Source organism: Pan paniscus, chromosome 16, assembly GCF_029289425.2.
Source record: "Pan paniscus chromosome 16, NHGRI_mPanPan1-v2.0_pri, whole genome shotgun sequence".
Lineage (NCBI taxonomy): Eukaryota > Metazoa > Chordata > Mammalia > Primates > Hominidae > Pan > Pan paniscus.
In genome coordinates this window covers 22,526,698-22,550,671 of record NC_073265.2, presented here as the reverse complement: position 1 = coordinate 22,550,671, position 23,974 = coordinate 22,526,698, and the positions used below count along the sequence as shown (strand labels likewise).

Below are 23,974 nucleotides of genomic sequence, written 5' to 3'. Positions count from 1 at the left end.
TGAGTAGCTGGGACTACAGGTGTGTGCTACCATGCCCGGCTAACTTTTGTATTTTTAGTAGAGACAGGGTTTTATCATGTTAGCCAGGCTGGTCTCGAACTCCTGACCTCAGATGATCCGCCTGCCTTGGCCTCCCAAAGTGCTGGGATTACAGGTGTGAGTCACCGCGCCTGGCCTCCTAACTATTTTCATTAGGGTCTTAGCTTTTTGCTACTTAAAAGTCTAGTCCATTCCTGTATTTCTTTAATAAAATACAGAGAGAACCTGAGGCACAGTAGAATCCATCTTTTAGCCCAATCATGACCTATCCCCTCTTTTCTTATTTCTGTTAATGTATCTACATGTTAACCTAGTGGAATGAGTAGGAAGGCTGGTGCTTTTGATGAAAAATTTTTTTTCCTATTAGGAATTTAAATTGAATTATGTTGTTTTAGACTACAAATTTCAGCTCACTCACATCAGGACTTGTATGATGTCTTTTTTTTTTTTTTTTTTTTTTTTTGAGACGAAGTCTCGCTCTGTTGCCCAGGCTGGAGTGCAGTGCCATGATCTTGGCTTGCTGCAACCTCTGGCTCCCAAGTTCAAGCGATTCTCCTGCCTCAGCCTCCTGAGTAGCTGGGATTACAGGCACGTGGCTCCATGCCCAGCTAATTTTTGTATTTTTAGTAGAGATGGGGTTTCACCATGTTAGTCAGGCTAGTCTCAAACTCCTGACCTTGTGATCCGCCTGCCCTGGCCTCCCAAAGTGCTGGATTACAGGCATGAGCCACCGTGTCCAGTCGATCTGAGTCTTTTTATAAGTTTTAATCTTATAGAGTTTGATAAGCATGGGATGGAAAGCAGTGTCCACCTGTTTATTCACAGTGTTACGTGTTCACTTTCCCCAAGCTTCAGAATGATTTTTGCCTTCTTCTCAATGTTGTCACAGGACAGATGCTCATTTTTTTTTTTTCAATTATGGTTTAAGTTCTGGGACACATGTGCAGAATGTGCAGTTCTGTTACATAGGTATACACGCACCATGGTAGTTTGCTGCACCCATCAACCTGTCATCTACATTAGGTATTTCTCCTAATGCTATCCCTCCCCTTGGCCCCCACCTCCCGACAGGCCCCGGTGTGTGATGTTCCCCTCTCTGTGTCTATGTGTTCTCATTGTTCAACTCCCACTTATGAGTGAGAACATGTGGTACTTGGTTTTCTGTTCCTGTGTTAGTTTGCTGAGAATGAGTGTTTTCAGCTTCATCCATGTCTCTGCAAAGGACATGAACTCATTCTTTTTTATGGCTGCATAGGATTCCATGGTATATATGTGCCACATCTTCTTTATCCAGTCTATCACTGATGGGCATCTGGGTTGGTTCCAAGTCTTTGCTATTGTGAACAGTGCCGCAATAAACATACATGGGCATGTTTTTATATTAGAATAATTTATAATCCTTTGGGCATATACCCAGTAATGGGATTGCCGGGTCAAATGGCATTTCTGGTTCTAGATCCTTGAAGAATCGCCACACTGTATTCCACAATGGTTGAACTAATTTACACTCCCACCAACAGTGTAAAAGCATTCCTATTTCTCCACATCCTCTCCAGCATCTGTTGTTTCCTGATTTTTTTTTTTTTTTTTTGAGATGAAGTCTCGCTCTGTCACTCAGGCTGGAGTGCAATGGTGCAATCATGGCTCACTGCAACCTCCACCTCCTGGATTCAAGCGATTGTCCTGCTTCAGCCTCCCAAGAAGCTGGGATTACAGGTGTGTGCCACCGTGCCTGGCTAATTTTTTGTATCTTTAGTAGAGACGGGGTTTCACCATGTTGGCCAGGCTGGTCTCAAAATCCTGACCTTGTGATCTGCCTGCCTTGGGCTCCCCAAAGTGCTGGGTTTACAGGCATGAGCCACTGTGGCTGGCCTCCCGACTTTTTAATCATCACCATTCTAACTGGCGTGAGATGGTATCTCATTGTGGCTTTGATTTGCATGTCTCTAATGACCAGTGATGATGAGCTTTTTTCATATGTTTGTTGGCCGCATAAATGTCTTCTTTTGAAAAGTGTCTGTTCATATCCTTCACCCCCGTTTTTGATGGGGTTGTTTTTTTCTTGTAAATTTGTTTAAGTTCCTTGTAGATTCTGGATATTAGCCCTTTGTCAGACAGATAGATTGCAAAAATTTTCTCCCATTCTGTAGGTTGCCTGTTCACTCTGATGGTAGTTTCTTTTGCTGTGCAGAAGCTCTTTGGTTGAATTAGATCCCATTTGTCAATTATGGCTTTTGTTGCCATTGCTTTTGATGTTTTAGTCATGAAGTCTTTGCCCATGCCTATGTCCTGAATGGTATTGCCTAGGTTTTCTTCTAGGCTTTTTATGGTTTTAGGTCTTATGTTTAAGTCTTTAATCCATCTTGAGCTAATTTCTGTATAAGGTATAAGGAAGGGGTCCACTTTTAGTTTTCTGCATATGGATAGCCAGTTTTCTCAACACCATTTATTAAGTAGAGAATCCTTTCCCCATTGCTTGTTTTTGTCAGGTTTGTCAAAGATCAGATGGCGGTAGATGTGTGGTGTTATTTCTGAGGCCTGTGTTCTGTTCCATTGGTCTACATCTCTGTTTTGGTACCAGCACCACGCTGTTTTGGTTACTGTAGCCTTGTAGCATAGTGTGAAGTCAGGTAGCGTGATGCCTCCAGCTTAGTTCTTTTTCCTTAGGATTGTCTTGGCAATGTGGGCTCTTTTTTGGTTCCATATGAAATTTAAAGTAGTTTTTTTCTAGTTCTGTGAAGAAAGACAATGGTAGCTTGATGGGAATAAAATTGAATCTACTAATTACTTTGGGCAGTATGGCTATTTTCAGGATATTGATTCTTCCTATCCATAAGCATGGAATGTTTTTCCATTCGTTTGTGTCCTCTCTTATTTTCTTGGGCAGTGGTTTATAGTTCTCCTTGAAGAGGTCCTTCATATCCCTTGTAAGTTGTATTCCTACGTATTTTATGCTCTTTGTGAGAATAAATGCAATTGCCAATGGGAGTTCACTCATGATTTGGCTCTCTGTTTTGTTTATTATTGGTGTATAGGAATGCCTGTAATTTTTTCACATTGGTTTTGTATCCTGAGACTTTGCTTAAGTTGCTTATCAGCTTAAGGGGTTTTTGGGCTGAGTCGATGGCATTTCTTAAGTATAGGATCATGTCATCTGCAAACAGAGACGATTTGCCTTCCTCTCTTCCAATTTGAATATGATTTATTTCTTTCTCTTGCCTGATTGCCCTGGCCAGAACTTCCAATACTATGTTGAATAGGAGTGGTGAGAGAGGGCATCCCTGTACAGTGCCAGTTTTCTAAGGGAATGCTTCCAGCTTTTGCCCATTCAGTATGATATTGGCTGTGGGTTTGTCACAAATAGCTATTATTTTGAGATATTTTCCATCAACACCTAGTTTATTGAGTGTTTTTAGCATGAAGGGGTGTTGAATTTTATCGAAGGCCTTTTCTGCGTCTATTGAGATAATCATGTGGTTTTTGTCATTGGTTCTGTTTATGTGATGGATTGTGTTTATTGATTTCTGTATGTTGAACCAGCCTTGGATCCCAGGGATAAAGTCGGCTTGATTGTGTTGGATAAGCTTTTTGATGTGCTGCTGGATTCGGTTTGCCCGTATTTTATTGAGGATTTTCACATCGATGTTCATCAGGAATATTGGCCTGAAATTTTCTTTTGTGTGTATACGTGTCTCTGCCAGGTTTTGGTACCAGAATAATGCTGGCCTCATAAAATGAGTTAGGGAGGAGTCCCTCTATTTCTGTTGTTTGGAATAGTTTCAGAAGAAATGGTACCAGCTCCTCTTTGTACCTCTGGTAGAATTAGGCTGTGAATCTGTCTGGTTCTGGGCCTTTTTTGGTTGGTAGGCTATTAGTTACTGCCTCAATTCCAGAACTTGTTATTGGTCTATTCAGGGATTCGACTTCTTCCTGGTTTAGTCTTGGGAGGCTGTATGTGGTGTCCAGGAATTTATCCATTTATTCTAGATTTTTCTAGCTTATTTGCATAGATGTGTTTATAGTATTCTCTAATGGTAGTTTGTATTTCTGTGGGATCAGTGGTGATATCCCCTTTATCATTTTTTATTGTGTCTATTTGATTCTTCTCTCTTTTCTTCTTTATTAGTCTGGCTAGTGGTCTATTTTGTTAATCTTTTCAAAAAAACAGCTCCTGGATTCATTGATTTTTTTAAGGGTTTTTCGTGTCTCTATCTCCTCCATTTCTGCTCTGATCTTAGTTATTTCTTGTCTTCTGCTAGCTTTTCAATTTGTGTGCTCTTGCTTCTCCAGTAGTTCTTTTAGTTGTGATGTTAGGATGTCAATTTTAGATCTTTCCCGCTTTCTCCTGTGGGCATTTGGTGTTATAAATTTCCCTCTAAACATTGCTTTGGCTGGTGTCCCAGAGATTCTGGTACATTGTGTCTTTGTTCTCACTGGTTTCAAAAAACTTATTCATTTCTGCCTTAATTTCATTATTTACCCAGTAGTCATTGAGGAGTAGGTTGTTTGGTTTCCATGTTCTTGTGCAGTTTTGAGTGAGTTTCTTAATCCTGAGTTCTAGTTTGATTGCACTGTGGTCTTAGAGACAGTTGGTTGTGATTTCTGTTCTTTTACATTTGCTGAGAAGTGCTTTACTTCCAATTATGTGGTCAATTTTAGAATAGGTGCATGTGGTGCTGAGAAGAATGTATATTCTGTTGATTTGGAGTGGAGAGTTCTGTAGATGTCTATTAAGTCCGCTTGATCCAGAGCTGAGTTCATGTCCTGCATATCCTTGTTAATTTTCTGTCTCGTTGGTCTAATATTGACAGTGGGGTTTTAAAGTCTCCCACTATTATTGTGTGGGAGTCTAAGTCTGTTTGTAGGTCTCTAAGGACTTGCTTTATGAGTCTGGGTGCTCCTGTATTTAGTGCATATATATTTAGGATAGTTAGCTCTTCTTGTTGAATTGATCCCTTTACCATTATGTAATGCCCTTCTTTGTCTTTTTTTGATCTTTGTTGGTTTAAAGTCTGTTTTATCAGAGACTAGGATTGTAATCCCTGCTTTTTTTTGCTTTCCATTTGCTTGGTAAATATTTCTCCATCCCTTTATTTTGAGCCTATGTGTGTCTTTGCATGTGAGATGGATCTTGACTATCCAATTTGCCTGTCTGTGTCTTTTAATTGGGGCATTTAGCCCATTTGCATTTAAGGTTACTATTGTTCTCTGTGAATTTGATCCTGTCATGATGCTAGCTGGTTATTTTGCCCATTAGTTGATGCAGTTTCTTCATAGTGTCGATCGTCTTTACATTTTGGTATGTTTTTGCAGTGGCTGGTACTGGTTTTTCCTTACCATATTTACTGCTTCCTTCAGGAGCTCTTGTAAGGCAGGCCTGGTGGTGACAAAATCCCTCAGCATTTGCTTGTCTGTAAAGGATTCTATTTCTTCTTCAGTTATGAAGCTTAGTTTGGCTGGATTTGAAATTCTGGGTTGAAAATTCTTTTAAGAATGTTGAATATTGGCCCCAGCCTCTTCTGGCTTGTAGGGTTTCTGCTGAGAGATCTGCTGTTAGTCTGATGGGCTTCCCTTTGTGGGTAACCCTACCTTTCTCTCTGGCTGCCCTTAACATTTTTTCCTTCATTTCAACCTTGGTGAATCTGATGATTTCCTTGGGGTTGCTCTTCTCGAGGAGTATCTTTGTGGTGTTCTCTGTATTTCCTGAATTTGAATGTTGGCCTGTCTTGTTAGGTTAGGGGAGTTCTGCTGGATAATATCCTGAAGAGTGTTTTCCAACTTGGTTCTATTCTCCCCATCACTTTCAGGTACACCAATCAAACGTAGGTTTGGTCTTTTCACATATTTCTTGAAGGCTTTGTTCGTTCTTTTTCATTTTGTTCTCTAATCTTGTCCTTATGCTTTATTTCATTTAGTTGATCTTCAATCTCTGATTTCCTTTCTTCTGCTAGATTGATTTGGATTTTGATACTTGTGTATGCTTCATGAAGTTCTCGTGCTGTGTTTTTCAGCTCCATCAGGTCATTTATGTTCTTCTCTAAACTGGTTATTCTAGTTAGCAATTCCTCTAAGTTTTTATCAAGTTTCTTAGATTCCTTGCATTGGGTGAGAACATGCTCCTTTAGGTCAGAGGAGTTTGTTATTACCCATCTTCTGAAGCCTACTTCTGTCAATTTGTCAAACTCATTCTCTGTCCAGTTTTGTTCCCTTGCTGGTGAGGGGTTGTGATCCTTTGGAGGAGAAGAGACATTCTGGTTTTTGGAATTTTTTAGCCTTTTTGTGCTGTTTTCCCCATCTTCGTGGATTTGTCTACCTTTGATCTTTGATGTTGGTGACCTTCGGATGGAGCTTTTGCATGGGTGTCGTTTTTGTTGATGTTGATGCTATTGCTTTCTGTTTGTTAGTTTTCCTTCTAACAGTCAGGTCCCTCCGCTGCAGGTCTGCTGGAGTTTGCTGGAGGTCCACTCCAGACCCTGTTTGCCTGGGTATCACCAGCAGAGGCTGCAGAACAGCAAAGATTGCTGCCTTCTCCTTCCTCTGGAAGCTTCGTCTCAGAGGGGAACCTGACAGATGCCAGCTGGAGCTCTCCTCTATGAGGTGTCTGTCGACCCCTGCTGGGAGGTTTCTCCCCATCAGGAGGCACGGGGCTCAGGGACCCACTTGAGGAGGCAGTCTGTCCCTTAGCAGAGCTTGAGTGCTGTGCTGGGAAATCCGCTGCTATGTTCAGAGCCGGCAGGCAGGAACTTTTAAGTCTGCTAAAGCTGCGCCCACAGCCGCCCCTTCCCCCAGGTGCTCTGTCGCAGGGATATGGGAGTTTTATCTACAATCTCGATTGGGGCTGCCTCCTTTCTTTCAGAGATGGCCTGCCCAGAGAGGAGGAATCTAGAAAGGCAGTCTGGCTACAGCAGCTTTGCCGCGCTGCGGTGTGTTCCGCACCCAGTTCGAACTTCCTGGCAGCTTTGTTTATACTGTGAGGGGAAAACGGCCTACTCAAGTCTCAGTAATGGCGGACACCCCTCCCCCAACCAAGCTCGAGTGTCCCAGGTCGACTTCAGACTGTTGGGCTGGCAGCAAGAATTTCAAGCCAGTGGATCTTCACTTGTTGGGATCCATGGGTGTGGGATCCGCTGAGCAAGTCTACTTGGCTTCCTGGCTTCAGCCCCCTTTCCAGGGGTGTGAACAGTTCTGTCTCGCTGGTATTCCAGGTGCCACTGGGGTAGGAAAAAAAACTTCTGCAGCTAGCTCAGTGTCTGCCCAAATGGCCACCCAGTTTTGTGCTTGAAACCCAGGGCCCTTGGGGGGTAGGCACCTGAGGGAATCTCCTGGTCTGCAGGTTGTGAAGACCATGGGAAAAGCACAGTATCTGGGCCGGAATGCACTGTTCCTCACAGCACAGTCCCTCATGACTTCCCTTGGCTAGGGGAGGGAGTTCCCCGACCCCTGCACTTCCTGGGTGAGGCAACACCCCACCCTGCTTTGGCTCGCCCTCCTTGGGCTGCACCCACTGTCTAACCAGCCCCAATGAGATGAACTGGGTACCTCAGTTGGAAATGCAGACATCACTCTCCTTCTGCGTGGGTCTCGCTGGGAGCTACAGACCAGAGCTGTTCCTATTCGGCCATCTTAATCTCTGTCCCGATGTTGATTTAATTATATAAATCTTTCCCAAGCCCCATGGGTACTCCCACATAGTATACCTCAATTGGTTGCTGAAATAATTCAAATATGTATGAATATAGTTTCTTTCGAAACTCAGATGACAAACCAAAACATCATCCAGTTTCATTTTTTCAAAAGACTCGCCTTTTAGTCCACAGGGACCTGGCATTTTAAGTAAATTGCATCAGCACCATCACCTTCTCTTTATCTTGTAGACTCACCTGGCCACCATTTCTTTCTCCTTATGGGAGGCATATCCGCTGCTGCTAAGGGGCTTCAGAGGGGATGACAAGAAGTAGAGGCAATGATTGGTGAAGTACTGGTCAACCAGCGGGAGGAGAACCTGGAAAACGCACCACAAATCAACTTCTGGGACGCTATCCAAAACTCTTCATTTGGTTCATTTAAAAGTGTTTATTTTCAGTGAGCAAAAAGCCTCTGAACCCCGGTCCTGTAATTTCCAGGAAATTCTACCCCTTTGGTCCCAGTTTCCATCGTAGTTTCCTTTTCTATGCCTCAAACCAGAGTCCTTAAGGGCATGTGAAAGGAGACAGCCGTGGACTAAGGGCCCAAAGAAATGTGTGCGCATTTGCAGAGGAGTCCTATGAGACAGCTGCACTCAGATAGGGCTTCTTGGGCACTGCATCTAAGGCACTCAAGGCATGGCTTAGTGCCACTAGCCTCAAGCATTCTGTCTGCTTCTCAGAGCAAGGCGACTCAAGCCCTTCTGTGCCTTTAGTCCTCTGAGCAGGGCTGTATGGAAGAGACTGCTAACTTGAGCCCAAATTCATTCTCCCCTTCTTCCTTTTGGCAACAGGATCCCACTGTGTTTTAGCTGGGTAGAGAGCCACCCAGGCAGAAAACGTATCATCCAGTCTCCCTTGCAGCTGGATGAAGCTCAAATGGAACTTAAACAGGTCCTGGGCCTTCTCCCGGTCCCTGAACTTTTCCTTGGCATTCAAGGTATCATATTGTACCAGAAGAGGGTACCATATGTACCATAAGGGTAAACCTGTCATCTCTCACCTTACTGACCCCAGACATACTGCCTGGGGTCAGTAAGGTGAAAGATGACAAGTTCTAGCCATTGGGATAGAACTTTTAAAAAGCAACAGCTTGCCTTCCCTTCTCCTTTTCCCTTTCCCACAGATGCAGTGCAGGTGAGCCTGTCTGAACCACGCACACAGGCCACACCTCCGGAGATGGTGGAGTAGCAAGAGAGGAAGAACCTGGGTTCCCAGGTGATGGTGTGGGGCTAGGCAGACTGCATCCCTCCTTGGACTGCCAGCCTCCCTTGGGACTGTTAAACAACAGAGAAATATACATGCACCTCACTGAAGCCATTGGAGTTTTAGATATCTTCACTGGATCCACTTAACCTGTTTCCTAAATAGTAGAGATCCTAAGAAGAAAGTAATTTGATTAAGTGCAGGGCCACTTACTTTGGCAAAGAATTTGATCTCCTGGTCATGGGGAGACTTTTCAGTTTTCCCACTGCTGACAATGGCTTCTACGAAGACACAGGTAACACAAAGTTGGCCAGAGTTACGAAGTAAAAATCAGTCACAACATTTTAGAAACAGAGCAGCTTTTCTAAAGGCTATTTAAAAAGGCTATCTGATTTCACAAAATATATCTTACAAAGTACTTTACAACTGTCCTGGTTAGTTATTTCTTGTGTCAATTCTTTAAGCTGTTTCACTACCCTTTTTTCTACTTTAACAATCAGAAAGCAGCTTCAAGGCTGGGCGCGATGGCTAACACCTGTAATCCCAACACTTTGGGAAGCCGAAGCAGGTGGATCACTTGAGGTCAGGAGTTCGACACCAGCCTGGACAACATGGTGAAACCCCATCTCTACTAAAAATACAAAAATTAGCCAGGCAGGCGTGGTGGTGGGCACCTGTAATTCCAGCTACTTGGGAGGCTGAGGCAGGAGAATTGCTTGAACCTGGGAGGCAGAGGCTGCTGTGAGCCGAGACTGTGCCACTGCACTCCAGCCTGGGCAACAAGAGCAAAACTCCATCTCAGAAAAAAAAGAAAGAAAGCAGTTTCAGAGAGGTTGAGTCATATGTCCACAGTCATAAAGCAAGACAACAGGAAAGTTAAAATAGGATAAGTTGTGCGAAAAAATGACAAAAGGTTCAATCAAGTCCACTAAAAAAACTAAGGAGTTTTTGTTTGTTTGTTTGTTTGTTTTGAGATAGAATCTTACTCTGTCCCCAGGCTGGAGTGCAATGGCACGATCTCACTGCAACCTCTGCCTCCCAGGTTCAAGTGATTCTCCTGCCTCAGCCTCCCAAGTAGCTGGGACTACAGGCGTGCACCACCACACTCAGCTAATTTTTTTGGTATTTTTAGCAGAGATGGGATTTCACCATGTTGGCCAGGATGGTCTCCATCTCTTGACCTCATGATCCGCCCGCCTCGGCCTCCCAAAGTGCTGGGATTACAGGTGTGAGCCACAGCGCCTTGCCGGATTGATTTTTTTTAAGTCGGGGGAAAAAAATTTCAGCCACTGTTTTCCCCCTAAAATCATGCATCTAAATGAATCATAAAAAGTTACAGTCTGAAAGGATTATTTCTTGATAAAAGAATATTGAATTCTTTTGGGATATTTCATGATGATACTTACCTAAATGGGCAATAAATTCTTGAGCAGAATCAACGTATTTCAGGATCTTCTTCAAGAACTTATAGGCAAACCTCTTCTCCATGGAGGAGGCATCCAGCTCCATATCCTTCATACCCCTACGTTGGACATGGACAGACCCCAGGAAGTAACAGAGACAACCACGTCACTCAGGTGCACCACCAGTCCTACCAGTGTTGAATTTAATTTCCAAATGTTAGTGGTTATTCTGGCGTAGTGACATGACTCATCATTTGACTGATTTCCCCTCTCACTTGGAACCTGCCTATGTGAGCACAGATTTTTCAGAAAGACCTTTATCATTCATACAATGAGTACTGAGCTGGAGATGTCTGAGGGGAAAGCAAAAATCTCTGCTCTTACGGAAAGAATTTACATGCTAGCTGTAAACAGACAAAAACAAAATATAAATTAGATGGAATCTTAGAAGTTAACACATTTTGTGAATAAAAGAAAAATTAAAGCAGAATGAAAAGGTCCAGACTGGTCCAGAACTGGTCCAGAAAGGCCGGCCACTGCGCCCAGCCTCTGGGTATATTTTAAAGGTAAAACTGCCAGGGTTTGCAGACTGTAGTGTTAAATAGGGTAGTCAGGGTTGGTCTCACTGGGAGACTGATGCTGCAATAAAGGCTTGAAGGAGATGAGGAGGTGAGCCATATGGACATCTGGGGAAACAGTTCTTAAGGTGGGGCGAAGAGACAGTGCAAAGGTCCTGAGGCAGGAGCATGCATGTTGCGTTGAAAGTTAAAGCAGTGTGGGGTAGGAAGTGGGGACAATCATGTACGTCCCTACAGGCCATCCTTAGGATTTTGCTTTTGCTCTGAGTGAGAAGGGAAGCTATTAGAAGTTTTCAATAGAGAAGTGACATGACATGACTTGCATCATAACAGGATCACTGGTTGCTGTGTTTAAAATTGACCATGGTGGTGAGTCAAGTGTAGAAGCAGGGAGCACAGGCAGCAGGATGAGGATAGCATGAAGTGGGTGAGAAGTGGTCAAATTCTGGGTATTTTTATTTTTGAGATGGAGTCTCCCTCTGTCGCCCAGACTGGAGTGCATGGGCATGATCTCGGCTCACTGCAACCTCTGCCTTCTGGGTTCAAGCAATTCTCTGCCTCAGCCTCCCGAGTAGCTGCGATTACAGGCACGCACCATCATTCCTGGCTAATTTTTTGTATTTTTAGTAGAGATGGGTTTCACCATCTTGGCCAGGCTGGTCTCGAACTCCTGTATCTTTCTTCTTGATTTCCTCCTATTTCCTTGACTTCCTTTATCATTACAGTAAACGGGAATTTTTCATTTCTGTGAGCAAGTTATTTATCAGCAAATCACACCACAGATTCATCTTGGTGTTAAGAACAGGATTAAAACGACGACGGGAGTCTTTCTCGAATGCTTCCCTGGAGGCTATCTCCTGCTGTCTGACCTTTCCTGTTCGACAACACGGCAAATAAGTCTTGCTATTTTTTTCATATGAGATACAATAGAAATGTTTGTACAGATTTTTATTTTTATTTTTGCCATTCGATGGCAAAAAATCTATAGGAAACTAGAAGAAACAGCAGCTTGCTCAGTAAATGTTTCTTTTAGGAAGAATGGCTATATCGGAATAAAAACACTGGCTTTTCATTTGACAAAGAACTCAGCAAGCATGATCCTACGTAGCACAGCCCACCAGCACCATTTGACCAGGGAGAAAACAGCCTGACTTTAAGATTTAAGCAGCCAATGCCATCCTATATAAAACATTCACCTAGATGATTTTGACTTATGTAAGTTTGAGATAAAACATCTTAGGACATCCTGATGCATTCAATCTCTCCAGTACAGTTGTATCTTCATAATAATCAATTCCCTTTGTTCCAAGACTGCTTATGTCAGTTATGCTTGCTATTATTACTATGTAATTTAATAAGATATCATATAAAACAACAAAATAAAAGTATGAAGAGAACTGCTGATTCTATGAAAACTAAGATGCATATTTTGTAAAGACCTGCAATTGCAGGCTTCCAAATACGTAATTTTTGAATTAGGTATGGGTGAGACAACTGTCAAAGATAAGGGAGAAAATTTGAAAAATATCTAGGGTACTACATAATCCATCACATAAACAGAACCAATGACAAAAACCACATGATTATCTCAATAGATGGAGAAAAGGCCTTCAATAAAATTCAATATCCTTCATGCTAAAAACTCTCAATAAACTAGGTACTGATGGAACGTCTCTCAAAATAATAAGAGCTATTTATGACAAACCCACGGCCAATATCAAATGAGGTATCAAATGAGAGCTATTTATGACAAACCCACAGCCAATGGGCAGAAACGGGAAGCATTCCCTTTGAAAACAGGCACAAGACAAGGATGCCATCTCTCACCACTCCTATTCAACATATTATTGGAAGTTCTGGCCAGGGCAATCAGGCAGGAGAAAGAAATAAAGGGTATTCAATTAGGAAAAGAGGAAGTCAAATTGTCTCTGTTTGCAGATGACATGATTGTATATTTAGAAAACCCCATCAACTCAGCCCCAAATCTCCTTAAGTTGATAATCAACTTCAGCAAAGTCTCAGGATACAAAATCAATGTGCAAAAATCACAAGCATTCCTATACTCCAATAACAGACAGAGAGCCAAATCACGAGTGAACTCCCATTCACAATTTCTACAAAGAGAATAAAATAACTAGGAATACAACTTACAAGGGATGTGAAGGATGTCTTCAAGGAGAACTACAAATCAGTGCTCAACGAAATAAGAGAGGACACAAACAAATGGAAAAACATTCTATGCTCATGAATAGGAAGAATCGATATTGAGAAAATGGCCATACTGCCCAAAGTAATTTATAGATTCAATGCTATTCCCATCAAGCTACCATTGTCTTTCTTCACAGAATTAGAAACAACTACTTTAAATTTCATATGGAACAAAAAAAGAGCCCGCATAGCCAAGACAATCCTCAGCAAAAAGAACAAAGCTGGAGCCATCACGCTACCTGACCTCAAACTATACTACAAGGCTACAGTAACAAAAACAGCATGGTACTGGTACCAAAACAGAGATATAGACCGATGGAACAGAACAGAGCCCTCAGAAATAACACCACACATCTACCACCATCTGATCTTTGACAAACCTGACAAAAACAAGCAATGGGGAAAGGATTCCCTATTTAACAAATGGTGCTGGGAAAACTGGCTAGCCCTATGCAGAAAGCTGAAACTGGATCCCTTCTCTACACCTTATACAAAAACTAACTCAAGATGGATTAAAGACTTAAACATAAGACCTAAAACCATAAAAGCCCTAGAAGAAAACCTAGGCAATATCATTCAGGACATAGGAATGGGCAAAGACTTCATGACTAAAACACCAAAATCAATGGCAACAAAAGCCAAAATTGACAAATGGGGTCTAATTAAACTAAAGAGCTTCTGCATAGCAAAAGAAACTACCATCAGAGTGAACAGGCAACCTACAGAATGGGAGAAAATTTTTGCAATCTATCTGCCTGACAAAGGGCTAATATCCAGAATCTACAAAGAACTTAAATTTACAAGAAAAAAAAAAAAAAAACAACCTCATCAAAAACTGGGTGAAGGATTTGAACAGACACTTTTCAAAAGAAGACATTTATGCAGCCAACTAGCATATGAAAAAAAGCTCATCATCACTGGTCATTAGAGAAATGCAAATTGAAAACACAATGAGATACCATCTCATGCCAGTTAGAATGGCGATCATTAAAAAGTCAGGAAACAACAGATGCTGGAGAGGATGTGGAGATATAGGAATACTTTTACACTGTTGGTGGGAGTGTAAATTAGTTCAACCATTGTGGAAGACAGTGTGGCAATTCCTCAAGGATCTAGAACCAGAAATACCATTTGACCCAGCAATCCCATTACTGGGTATATACCCAAAGGATTATAAATTATTCTACAATAAAGACACATGCACATGTATGTTTATTGCAGCACTGTTCACAATAGCAAAGACTTGGAACCAACCCAAATGCCCATTAATGATAGGCTGGATTAAGAAAATGTGGCACATATACACCATGGAATACTATGCAGCCATAAAAAAGGATGAGTTCATGTCCTTTGCAGGGACATGGATAATGCTGGAAACCATCATTCTCAGCAAATTAACACAAGAACTGAAAACCAAACAGAAAACCAAAACCAAACATGTTCTCACTCGTAAGTGGGAGTTGAACAATGAGAACACATGGACACAGGGCGGGGAACATCACACACCAGGGCCTGTGGGGGTTGTGGGGGTAGGGGAGGGATAGCATCAGGAGAAATACCAAATGTAGATGACAGGTTAATGGGTGCAGCAAACCACCATGGCACGTGTATACCTATGTAACAAACCTGCACATTCTGCACATGTACTCCAGAACTTAAATAATAATAACAAAATATCTAGGGTACTGCATTTACCTTGTTATCATGTGCTGCAAATTATCACCATTCTTTAAAGCCCAAATTCCAAAGCTTTGAGGTTGTATTATGGATGTCGTTTATAACTCCAATAAAGAGAATATACAAAGAAAGGGCCTTGGCCCATAGCACAAGATTTGTGAATGAATGCATGTTTATATATTTTAAGTTACAATGAAATGTTTAAAGTATGTAGGTATAATTTGTAATAATTCTTTGTTGTCACTGATCTTTAAAAATTAATACCTAACATTTCTGCTTATATCAAAAAAAGAGGGCTTCATGTTCTAAAATAAAAATGTTCTCATTTTAAAAGACTCAATTGTTCTCCTTACTTGGATGGGTTTTGTAGGCAGGTAATTAAATACCTAGGGAGGCACAGCCCTGTCCCACTAGCATCACATGGAAGGTGACTTACCTGGAAACTATGATGCCATTCACTTGGAGGAACTTAAACAGGTCCTGTGCCTTCTCCCGGTCCTTGAACTTTTCCTTGGCAGTCAAGGTGTCATATGGTACCAGAAGAGGGTGACTGCCACCACCTGGGGTCAGTAAGGTGAGAGATGACATTTGGCTCTTCCTTTGCACTTCTGGGAGACCATAGCTGCCCCAGTTCAGCTTCTTTAGGGGATGCTGTGAACCTCACTCACCTTTGCTCTCCAGCTCCAGCTTCTTCTTCTTGGCCCAGATATTGTGATAGTTCTCAGCCACGACCTCCACCATTCCCTGTGTCCCACCAAGAAGAGCCAAGTCAAAAAGAAAGAAAGCAGGCAAGCTGGCTTCATAGCTGCTAGGTCATTTCAGGCAGCCTCGGGAAAAGCACACCACTGAACACTAACAGCAGACGGCCAAGGGCTTCCCATCATTAATTAGTCTGTGCTTATGTACCTCATTAGTTTCCTATCTTCCCATACACATAGAAAACAATTTCTAACTCTGTCCTTCCCTTGTAACTTATTATTCTGGCAGTTTGATGCATTTATGAGAAACATCCATTTCCACTTGAACCCGCATGCTGGCAGCACATCATTTTTCACAGCAGCTTGGTATTGTACTCCTGACCTCAGACGGGGAGTTGGGAGTGTGGGCCAAGAAAAGTCTAGAACCCCTCAAAGCCTATAGCTTAACAAACTAAAAATAATCACATCTTAAAGGAAAGTGCTGTAAATAAGATTTCTCTAGTAGAATCCATCTTTGTAAGGCTTGTAAAACAGTGACTTAGAATGAAGGGTGTACTTTGGAAAGAAACTTTCTCTAAGGTCCAAGGGGCTGGTCTGATGGACTTCCAGAGGGTGAGTGCTCCAGGCTAGGGCAGGCCACAGCCACCAATGTGTACAGGAGAGGAGCAACGGGAGGAAGCAGCTTAGGGCTTTCAGTTTCAACCCCTTGGTCTTACATTCCTATATCCTGCAATGATTGCCTGCCTGCACCATCACAGGGAGCTCCAGCAAACCCATTGTGGGACGTGTGGGCTGTCCTTATGTTTTGGGGGCCTTACAATGACCAGCAAGCACCTCCATTGAGGTGCTAAATTTCACAGATTTTGTCCTAGCTGTCTTATTTATTTTGGGTTTTGATACAGTATAGTCAGCCTTCCTTAACCATGCGTTCTGCATCTGCGGATTCAACCAACTGTAGCTTGAAAATATTTGGAAAAAAATGTGTCTGTACTGAACATGTACAGATCTTTTTCTTGTCATTATTCTCTAAGCAATACAGCATAACAACTATTTATATAGAATTCACATTGTGTTAGGAATTATAAATAATCTAGAGATAATTTAAAGTATATGGGGGGATGTGTGTAGGTTATAGGTAAAACTATGCCATTTTATATCAGGGACTTGAGCGTTCGTGGGTTTTGGTATCTGTGGGAAGTCCTAGGGTAAAGCTTTCATGGATACTGAGGAATGACTCTAGTGCGCTGGTGGTGCTTCCTACTGAGTCAGCACCCATCATGAAGTCCTTGGAAGAAGTGCAAAGCCTCTCCTTCTTGGAGGATTGGTTCACTCTGCAGAGACTTTCCCTGTGGCCTCTGCACAAGATGACCATCTTCAGTTTTGAATTTTAGTGGCGATATGTTCTAGGCATCCTTTCCCTTTTTTCCCCCTTTAACTCTTTGGAAGGTAATGCATCCTGCACTTGAAAGCAAGTCATGCTGGACCTGGGGCACTGACCTGGAGCTCTCTGGAGAGCACAACGTTTGAGAGGTCGAGGGGAGCAGGACTGTAGCTGTTGCCCTAGGAAAGCAAAGGCAGAGTCACTGGGTTGCCATTATTTTCCTTGTTCTTATCAGGCATCCCCAACTTCAGCTGTCAAAAATGTGTCCTGAAAAATCCCCAGGGTTCATCTTAGATGGTCCCACCTACGATGCCCCAGGCAGAACATTCCCAGATTCTCCATGGCTTCCATCGGCCCAGCGTGGGCCTCTGGGTGTGGTGTTATACCTGGTTGGCCTGGGACACACTTCGAAGCTTCTCATTTTCCCGCTGTTGAACCAAAGCTTCTCCCTCTTTGGTCCTCTCCACAGTCCAGCCCACAGCCAGCATGGTTTTCAGGGACTCTCGGGCAGGCCAGCGATAAATTTCCTTCTCCTAGAAGAGAATTTGAGCAGAAGCACTTTGCAGAACACACCCCAGCATTCTCCCTGGCCCATCTCCGCATGGAAGGTGCATCCCACTGTGGGTGGGGGTGCTAGTTAGCACCAGCCTTCTCTCACAAGGTCAAAACATCCTTTGTGGCATCTTACCCGAAACACAGTCTTTCTGGTGTTTTTAGATATAAGACCCTACAGTCTTTCCTGCCCTGGGAGGAAATGTGCCAGACATTATTAATGACATTATCTACATTCTGTAGAAGAAGAACAGGAATGGGAGAGTGACTCCTCATGTTCTAGTAGTTGTTGAAGATTGTCAAAATGCATCTGCATAAAGCTCTCCTGTGAGTTTGGGAAAGATAATTTCTCAGATTTAGAATTCTTGTGGGCTGGGCACGGTGGCTCACGCCTGTAATCCCAGCACTTTGGGAGGCCGAGGCGGGTGGATCACCTGAGGTCAGAAATTCGACACCAGGCTGGACAACATGGTGAAACCCCATCTCCACTAAAAACTCAAAAATTAGCTGTGTGTAGTGGCACATGCCTGTAGTCCCAGCTACTCGGGAGGCTAAGGCAAAAGAATTGCTTGAAGCCAGGAGATGAAGCTTGCACTGAGCCAAGATTGCACCACAGCACTCTAGCCTGGGTGACAACAGTGAAACTCCGTCTCAAAAAAAAAAAAAAAAAAAGATTTCTCTTTTGGTCTATGTACAATTTAATAGGTAGTCAACATGAATGCAAAGATACATACACCATCCTTTACATGTGACACTAGGCCTAGGCCTAAAGCTTACTAAGAATCTTACAGATTGCAAGATAAGAATTCAGAGTTGAGTTAAACCAAATATGTTAATTAATTAATTAATTTTTTTAAGCAAAAGATGCATTCTTTTAACCATATTTTCTTGAGGATTCTCTTCTCTATTACCTGTATCTTCCATGTATTAGAAATCATTTTTGGCTGGGCATGGTAGTTCACACCTGTAATTCCAGCGCTTTGGGAGGCCGAGGTGGGAGGATTGCTTGAGGTCAGGGGTTCAAGACCAGCCTGGCCAACATGGTGAAACCCTGTCTCTGCTAAAAAATTAGAAACATTAGCTGGGCATGGTGGTGCATGCCTATAGTCCCAGCTACTTGGGAGGCTGAGGTGGGAGGATCACTTGAGCCCAGAAGGTGGAGGTTGCAGTGAGCCGAGATCACACCACTACACTCTAGCCTGGGTGACAGAACGAGACCCTGCCTCAAAAAAAAAAAAAAAAAAAAAAAAAGAAAGAAAGAAAGAAAGAAATTATTTTTGTCTGAATTTTTTCTTTTTCTTTTCTTTGAGATGGAGTCTTGCTCTGTCACCAGGCTGGAGTGCAGTGGCGTGATCTTGGCTCACTGCAACCTCTGCCTCCCGGTTTCAAGCAATTCTCCTGCCTGGCTAATTTTTGTATTTTCAGTAGAGATAGGGTTTCGCCATGTTGGCCAGGCTGGTCTTGAACCCCTGACCTCAAGCAATCCTCCCACCTTGGTCTCCCAAAGTGCTAGGATTACAGGCATTGAGCCACCACACCCGGCCTTGTCTGAATTTTCTCCAGCAATTTCACTGTGCCTTCTCCCTGCCCTGCCCTAACCAAACCCCTTCCTGGTTCAGTTCAGTTGCAGAACTACAAATACATTTTAGCCCAGCCTCAAAGTACTGAACAATGCTTCTTTCACCAATGGCCTCTCAAAGCCAAAGAACAGAAAGTGAGGCTGGGCTCTCGGAAACTGGTCCTGAGGCACCTGCCCACTGGCAAGCTTGTGAACAGTTTACTGAGTCCTAGATGATGATGTTGTAGGGACGTGAGAGTGAACGTGCTCTGAACTCCTCTGATAAAATCACTCAAGGAAGGAAACAGCATGGTCACACAGTGTTACCAGAGGCCTGTTTCTTACCTTCTCCGTTAATGTCTTGAAAGGCCTTATCAGTGGGTGGGTCTTCACATTTTCATCCAGGGAAATCCCATATTTCCATCCACTCTGACTCTGTAGAAATGTTCTCAGTTCAAATATCCTTGGCACACAAAGAACCGCTATGTGACCCAAATCCCTGTTTCTATTTTCATGGAGCAAGTGGAATAATGGATAGTGACAGGGCTTAGAAATTCTCCTCAAAAATGCCTAATTGATCTTTTCAGGCCATCAGGCTCTCCGCCTCCTGAATCTTGAACTCTGCTCTTTTATTCCTTCTTGTTTCAGTTGCTGTCCTCTCCACTTTCTCACTTGTATTTCAGGCCCACTTAAAACAGCATGTTTCAAAAGGCCCTGGGAATGGTGCTTCTCAGGTCAGAGTACCCCCCTCGCAGGAAGAACAGAGGCTAGGACTGGAAGGCCTGGGAAGACTGGACCTATTGCCACTGCCTAGAGGGGCCATTTGCCTTGCAACCCTCGCCTGCCAGTGCCAGAGCAAAAGTGCAGTGATGTGTGCTTCCTAGAGTCACAGAAGTTTAAGAACTTTTAGGGTTATTCAACAAATATTGGGTGAATGTCTTCTATGGTACACACCAGACTCTGTCCTAGGCACAGTGGATACAGAGATAAGTAAGAGCCCCTGATTTCTGTAACTTCACATCCCCAAGACTCCTGGCTGCTCTTTCTCAATCTCTGCTCCTGTCCATTTGTTAAATGTGTATATTTCCTAAGTTTCTGTCCCTTCTCAAAGGACATATACTTCCTGGGTGATCTCATTGAGGCCCATGGTTTCAGTTACCACCGAGAAGAGGCTAGTATCAAATGAGTACTTCCAGCGCAGAAACTCCCTCCTAGTTTCAAACCTATTTAAGCTTTGCTTGGATGTTCCACAGGCACCCCTCAAATTACTTCTCTACCTGTCTCCTCATGGGTCCCCTGGATGAAGTGGAGTGAACAGCCCCAGCTTACACTCACTTTCCAAGCCAATGACATGGGAGTCCTCCTTGACACCACTGCCTGTACCCCTCCCATCATTTGTCTGTCTGTCTGTCTGTCTCTCTCACCCACTTCCCTGCTAGTGTGTTAGTTCAGGCCACCATTAGCTCTCACTGGGGTTACTGCAAGAGCTTCCTAAGCAGCCTCCCAGCCTCCAGTCTTGCTGCCTCTCCATGGATTCATTTTCTACACTATTGTCAGGGGATAGTCAAAAATCACAATCATTTGTGGGCACACTACTGACTTCGAATGTTTCCGACAGCAAGCTGCCATCCTGGTAAAACCCAGATGTTTTCAAATGACCTGTAAACCTAAAAAGGTGATCATGTTGACCTCTCCAGACTTATTTCTCACCCTCTGTCCCCATCCTACTCCATGTCCTAGCTATACTGAACCATGGTTCCCTAAAGCCAAACTGTCTCTTGCCTCCCTGGGTCTGCACCTGCTGTTCCCAAGGCCGGCAGCGCGCTTACCTCCTTGTGACAAATGGCTTCCACTCATCCTTTAGCACATGCTGTAGATGTCACCAACTCTGGGAGGTGTCCCTGGACCCCCGGTACTGGATTAGGGACTCCTATGTGTTCTAATCCTGTGCTCATGCTCACCATAGCCCTGAACAAGCTGCCCCACTATGGCTGGTTCATTTTGTTTCTCCCACAAGATCATGAGGCTTTTGAGGGCAAGGAAAATACTCTTTTTCTTGTGAGATAATCAGCGCCGCCTGGTACTGGTGAGCAACATGTGTCTATGCCCTCATGAAGCTTACAATCTAGTGGCAGAAAGAGATATCAATCAAATAACCACACTAGTAAATGTAAAATTGATAAATAGAATAAATGTGTAGATGTTTAACTGTTATAAATACAAATACCTAAGCATGCTATGAAAGTACTATGAAAGAGAAGAACAAGGTGCTAAGAGGGCCCAGAGCTGAGAAATCTGAAAAATGCCATCCTAGGAATTCATGCTTGGAGTGATATTTGCAGGATGAGTTGGTGAACGCTGTGAGAATGTGTGTGAGTACAGGCGGGTATCTGGCAGGCTCAGGCAGAGGAGGGTCTCTGGCATGTGTAGTGCACATGAAAGAGAGAGTGAGTCTAAAATAAGGGGAGGTGGCTGGAGGGCAGAGGGCAAAGGAGGAGATGAGGCTACAGATGGTAGCAGAGGTCAGATCAGGCAGTGCCTACCAGGCCATACCAAAGATTTTGACCATTATCTTCAGAATAGTTAGAAATTATGAAAGGATTTTAACAAGGAGAGGGGCTGGGTAGGAGAAGCAGTGGTAGAATATGTATGATTCAATTTGTGTACTGAAAGTCTGACTTGCTTGCAGTATGAAGAACAGACTGGGCAAATGCACTTGGGGAGACCTGTAAGGAGCTTATCCCAGTCGTCTGGGTGAAAGACGATGGCAGCTTGGACTGAAGTCATAAGAACAGAGACAAATATACAGATATAAGAGAGACTCAGGAGTTCAAATCCACATGGTTGAGTGATGGCTTGGCTAATGCTGTGGGCTCCTGGAGGTGACTCTTCTCCCTAATTCACAGGCTGGCCAAACGGCCATAAGCAAAGAGTTCTTAGAAAATGCAGATGCTCTAGAGCAAGGGCCACCTGGCTATGCCCCCTAAGCCAAATCTAGCTGGCCACCTTTTTTTAATTAATAAAATGTGATTGGAACACAGGCACCCACTTTTGTTTATGTTTTCTCTATGGCTACTTTTGTGCCGCAACGGCCAAGTGGAGTTGTTGCAATGGAGATGGTCTGGCCCTTGCAGCCTCAAATGTTGACCATTCAGCCCTTTACAGAACAGATTTGCCAACTCCTGTTTTAGAATCATGAGGTATTAGCCCGTTCTATAGTTACAATGATAGCTGTTATCATCAGCCCCCAGTAGACTCCTGGAAGGATGAGCTGAGCCTACATCCACACAGAGGCTGAGCTGGTGGTTCAAGGTGTCCCTTCTCTGTGGGCACATTGTATGGAGGTGGTTTTCTGTGGCTTTGCTGTGGACATGGGTCCACTGTTACACACTGTAGGCTGCAGCTGAGAAATGGCCCCAATCCTTAACTGGCTGCCCACAGGAATCCTGGATATCCTTGGCACAGTCTTCCCACTTTGCCTGCCAGTGTTAAAGGGTTGACACAGCAATGAAACTTATTAAACAGCCTGACCTCATGTGGTGAGGAATTTTAAACACCAGATGGAGAGCCTTATTAATAAGGGAGTGTCTGGGAGTTCTACCACTGCCTACCATAAGAAGACGATTGCATGTCTTCCCTAGAATAAAATCCAGCCTTCCAGAAACATGTAAGGGTTAGGCTTTCAATTTCATTTTTTTTTTCCAATCTGCATTCAAAGACAAAAATTAAATAGAAGCCTTCCCATTCCCATTAAGCATTTACATCAAACACATACAAGCCTGTGTTTGGGCACAACTCCAGTAAGTAAATGTTAAGAAAGAAGTTAACACTTCCAGAATTGATCATTTTCTTGAGAAATACAAAAGCAACACCAGCAGCTGCTGTCACCTATTTCTTTGACCTCCACCAACCCTGGGAAATTGCTGCTCAGAAATAATGAATGCTCTTGGCATGGAAAATCTGTTACTTAGACAAATCAGGCAGATTTCCAGGACTGGGCCCTTTAATGTTCTTGGGCTGTTTTTCCTTCCTGACGATTGTCAGTTGGATGATAATCCCTACCTTGTCACAGGCCCATTTATCATGTGAATGCTCAGCATACTTGGTGACGATGTATTCCAATTTTTCAGGCAAGGAAAAACTGTGAAATGAGGAAAAAAAATTACAACCTCCCCAAGCACTTCAGCCAGACATAGTAGAAGATAGTCAGAACTACCAATCAACCAGCTGTCAGAAGGTGGATTTGATCAGCCAGCCAATCCCAAAGCTAAAGCTGGACTCCAGGCGCAGTGACATTCCTGAGTAGGGGTGGCATAGCCAGGGTTAGGTCACGGACGCACCCAAGTCTAACCATGGAACATCTCTGCAGGAGCCTTGGCTGGGAAGGCCTCCTGCCATGTGCTCCGGGGTCTCTTGGCTCCTGGGCCAGACCCGTCTTGGTTAGACAGTGAGAATCCAAGGTAAATGGCCTGTCATCCTCTGGCTACAATCTGGAAATGGTAGAAATGGGTAGCCAGAGAGCCGTATGTTATGAAATAGTGGTTTTCTACCTTTTGGGCCTCAGTGGCTCATGGTAAAATACTAGAATTTTGGGGCCGGGCGCTGTGGCTCACGCCTGTAATCCCAGCACTTTGGGAGGCCGAGGTGGATGGATCATGAGGTCAGGAGATCGAGACCATCCTGGCTAACACGGTGAAACCCGTCTCTACTAAAAATACAAAAAAATTAGCCGGGCGTAGTGGCTGGTGCCTGTGGTCCCAGCTACTCGGGAGGCTGAGGCAGGAGAATGACGTGAACCCAGGAGGTGGAGCTTGCAGTGAGTTGAGATCGCACCACTGCACTCCAGCCTGGGTGACAGAGCAAGACTCCATCTCAAAAAAACAAAACAAAACAAAACAAAACAAAACTAGAATTTTGGAAGTACAGTAGACACCTGCTATTTCTGTTTTCCCAGAAAACAGCTCTTGTCCCTTCTGTTGGTATCAGCACCTA

At 43.5% G+C, this 23,974-nt stretch overlaps 1 protein-coding gene across 2 annotated transcripts in view; it reads right to left on the bottom strand.

Moving 5' to 3' along the window:
• Window positions 1-23,974, bottom strand: part of RYR3 (ryanodine receptor 3) — a 563,020-nt gene that overhangs the window by 101,479 nt on the left and 437,567 nt on the right. For both annotated transcript variants that reach the window (XM_034938474.3, XM_057299827.2), the window contains exons 52-60: window positions 23,045-23,123; window positions 19,328-19,417; window positions 17,259-17,405; window positions 16,989-17,051; window positions 15,462-15,537; window positions 15,230-15,353; window positions 10,334-10,449; window positions 9,141-9,208; window positions 7,920-8,041 (exon numbers count right to left, since the gene is read on the bottom strand). In XM_034938474.3, coding sequence (XP_034794365.3) covers window positions 7,920-8,041; window positions 9,141-9,208; window positions 10,334-10,449; window positions 15,230-15,353; window positions 15,462-15,537; window positions 16,989-17,051; window positions 17,259-17,405; window positions 19,328-19,417; window positions 23,045-23,123 — 885 coding nt within the window. The remainder of the gene's footprint in view (window positions 1-7,919; window positions 8,042-9,140; window positions 9,209-10,333; window positions 10,450-15,229; window positions 15,354-15,461; window positions 15,538-16,988; window positions 17,052-17,258; window positions 17,406-19,327; window positions 19,418-23,044; window positions 23,124-23,974) is intronic.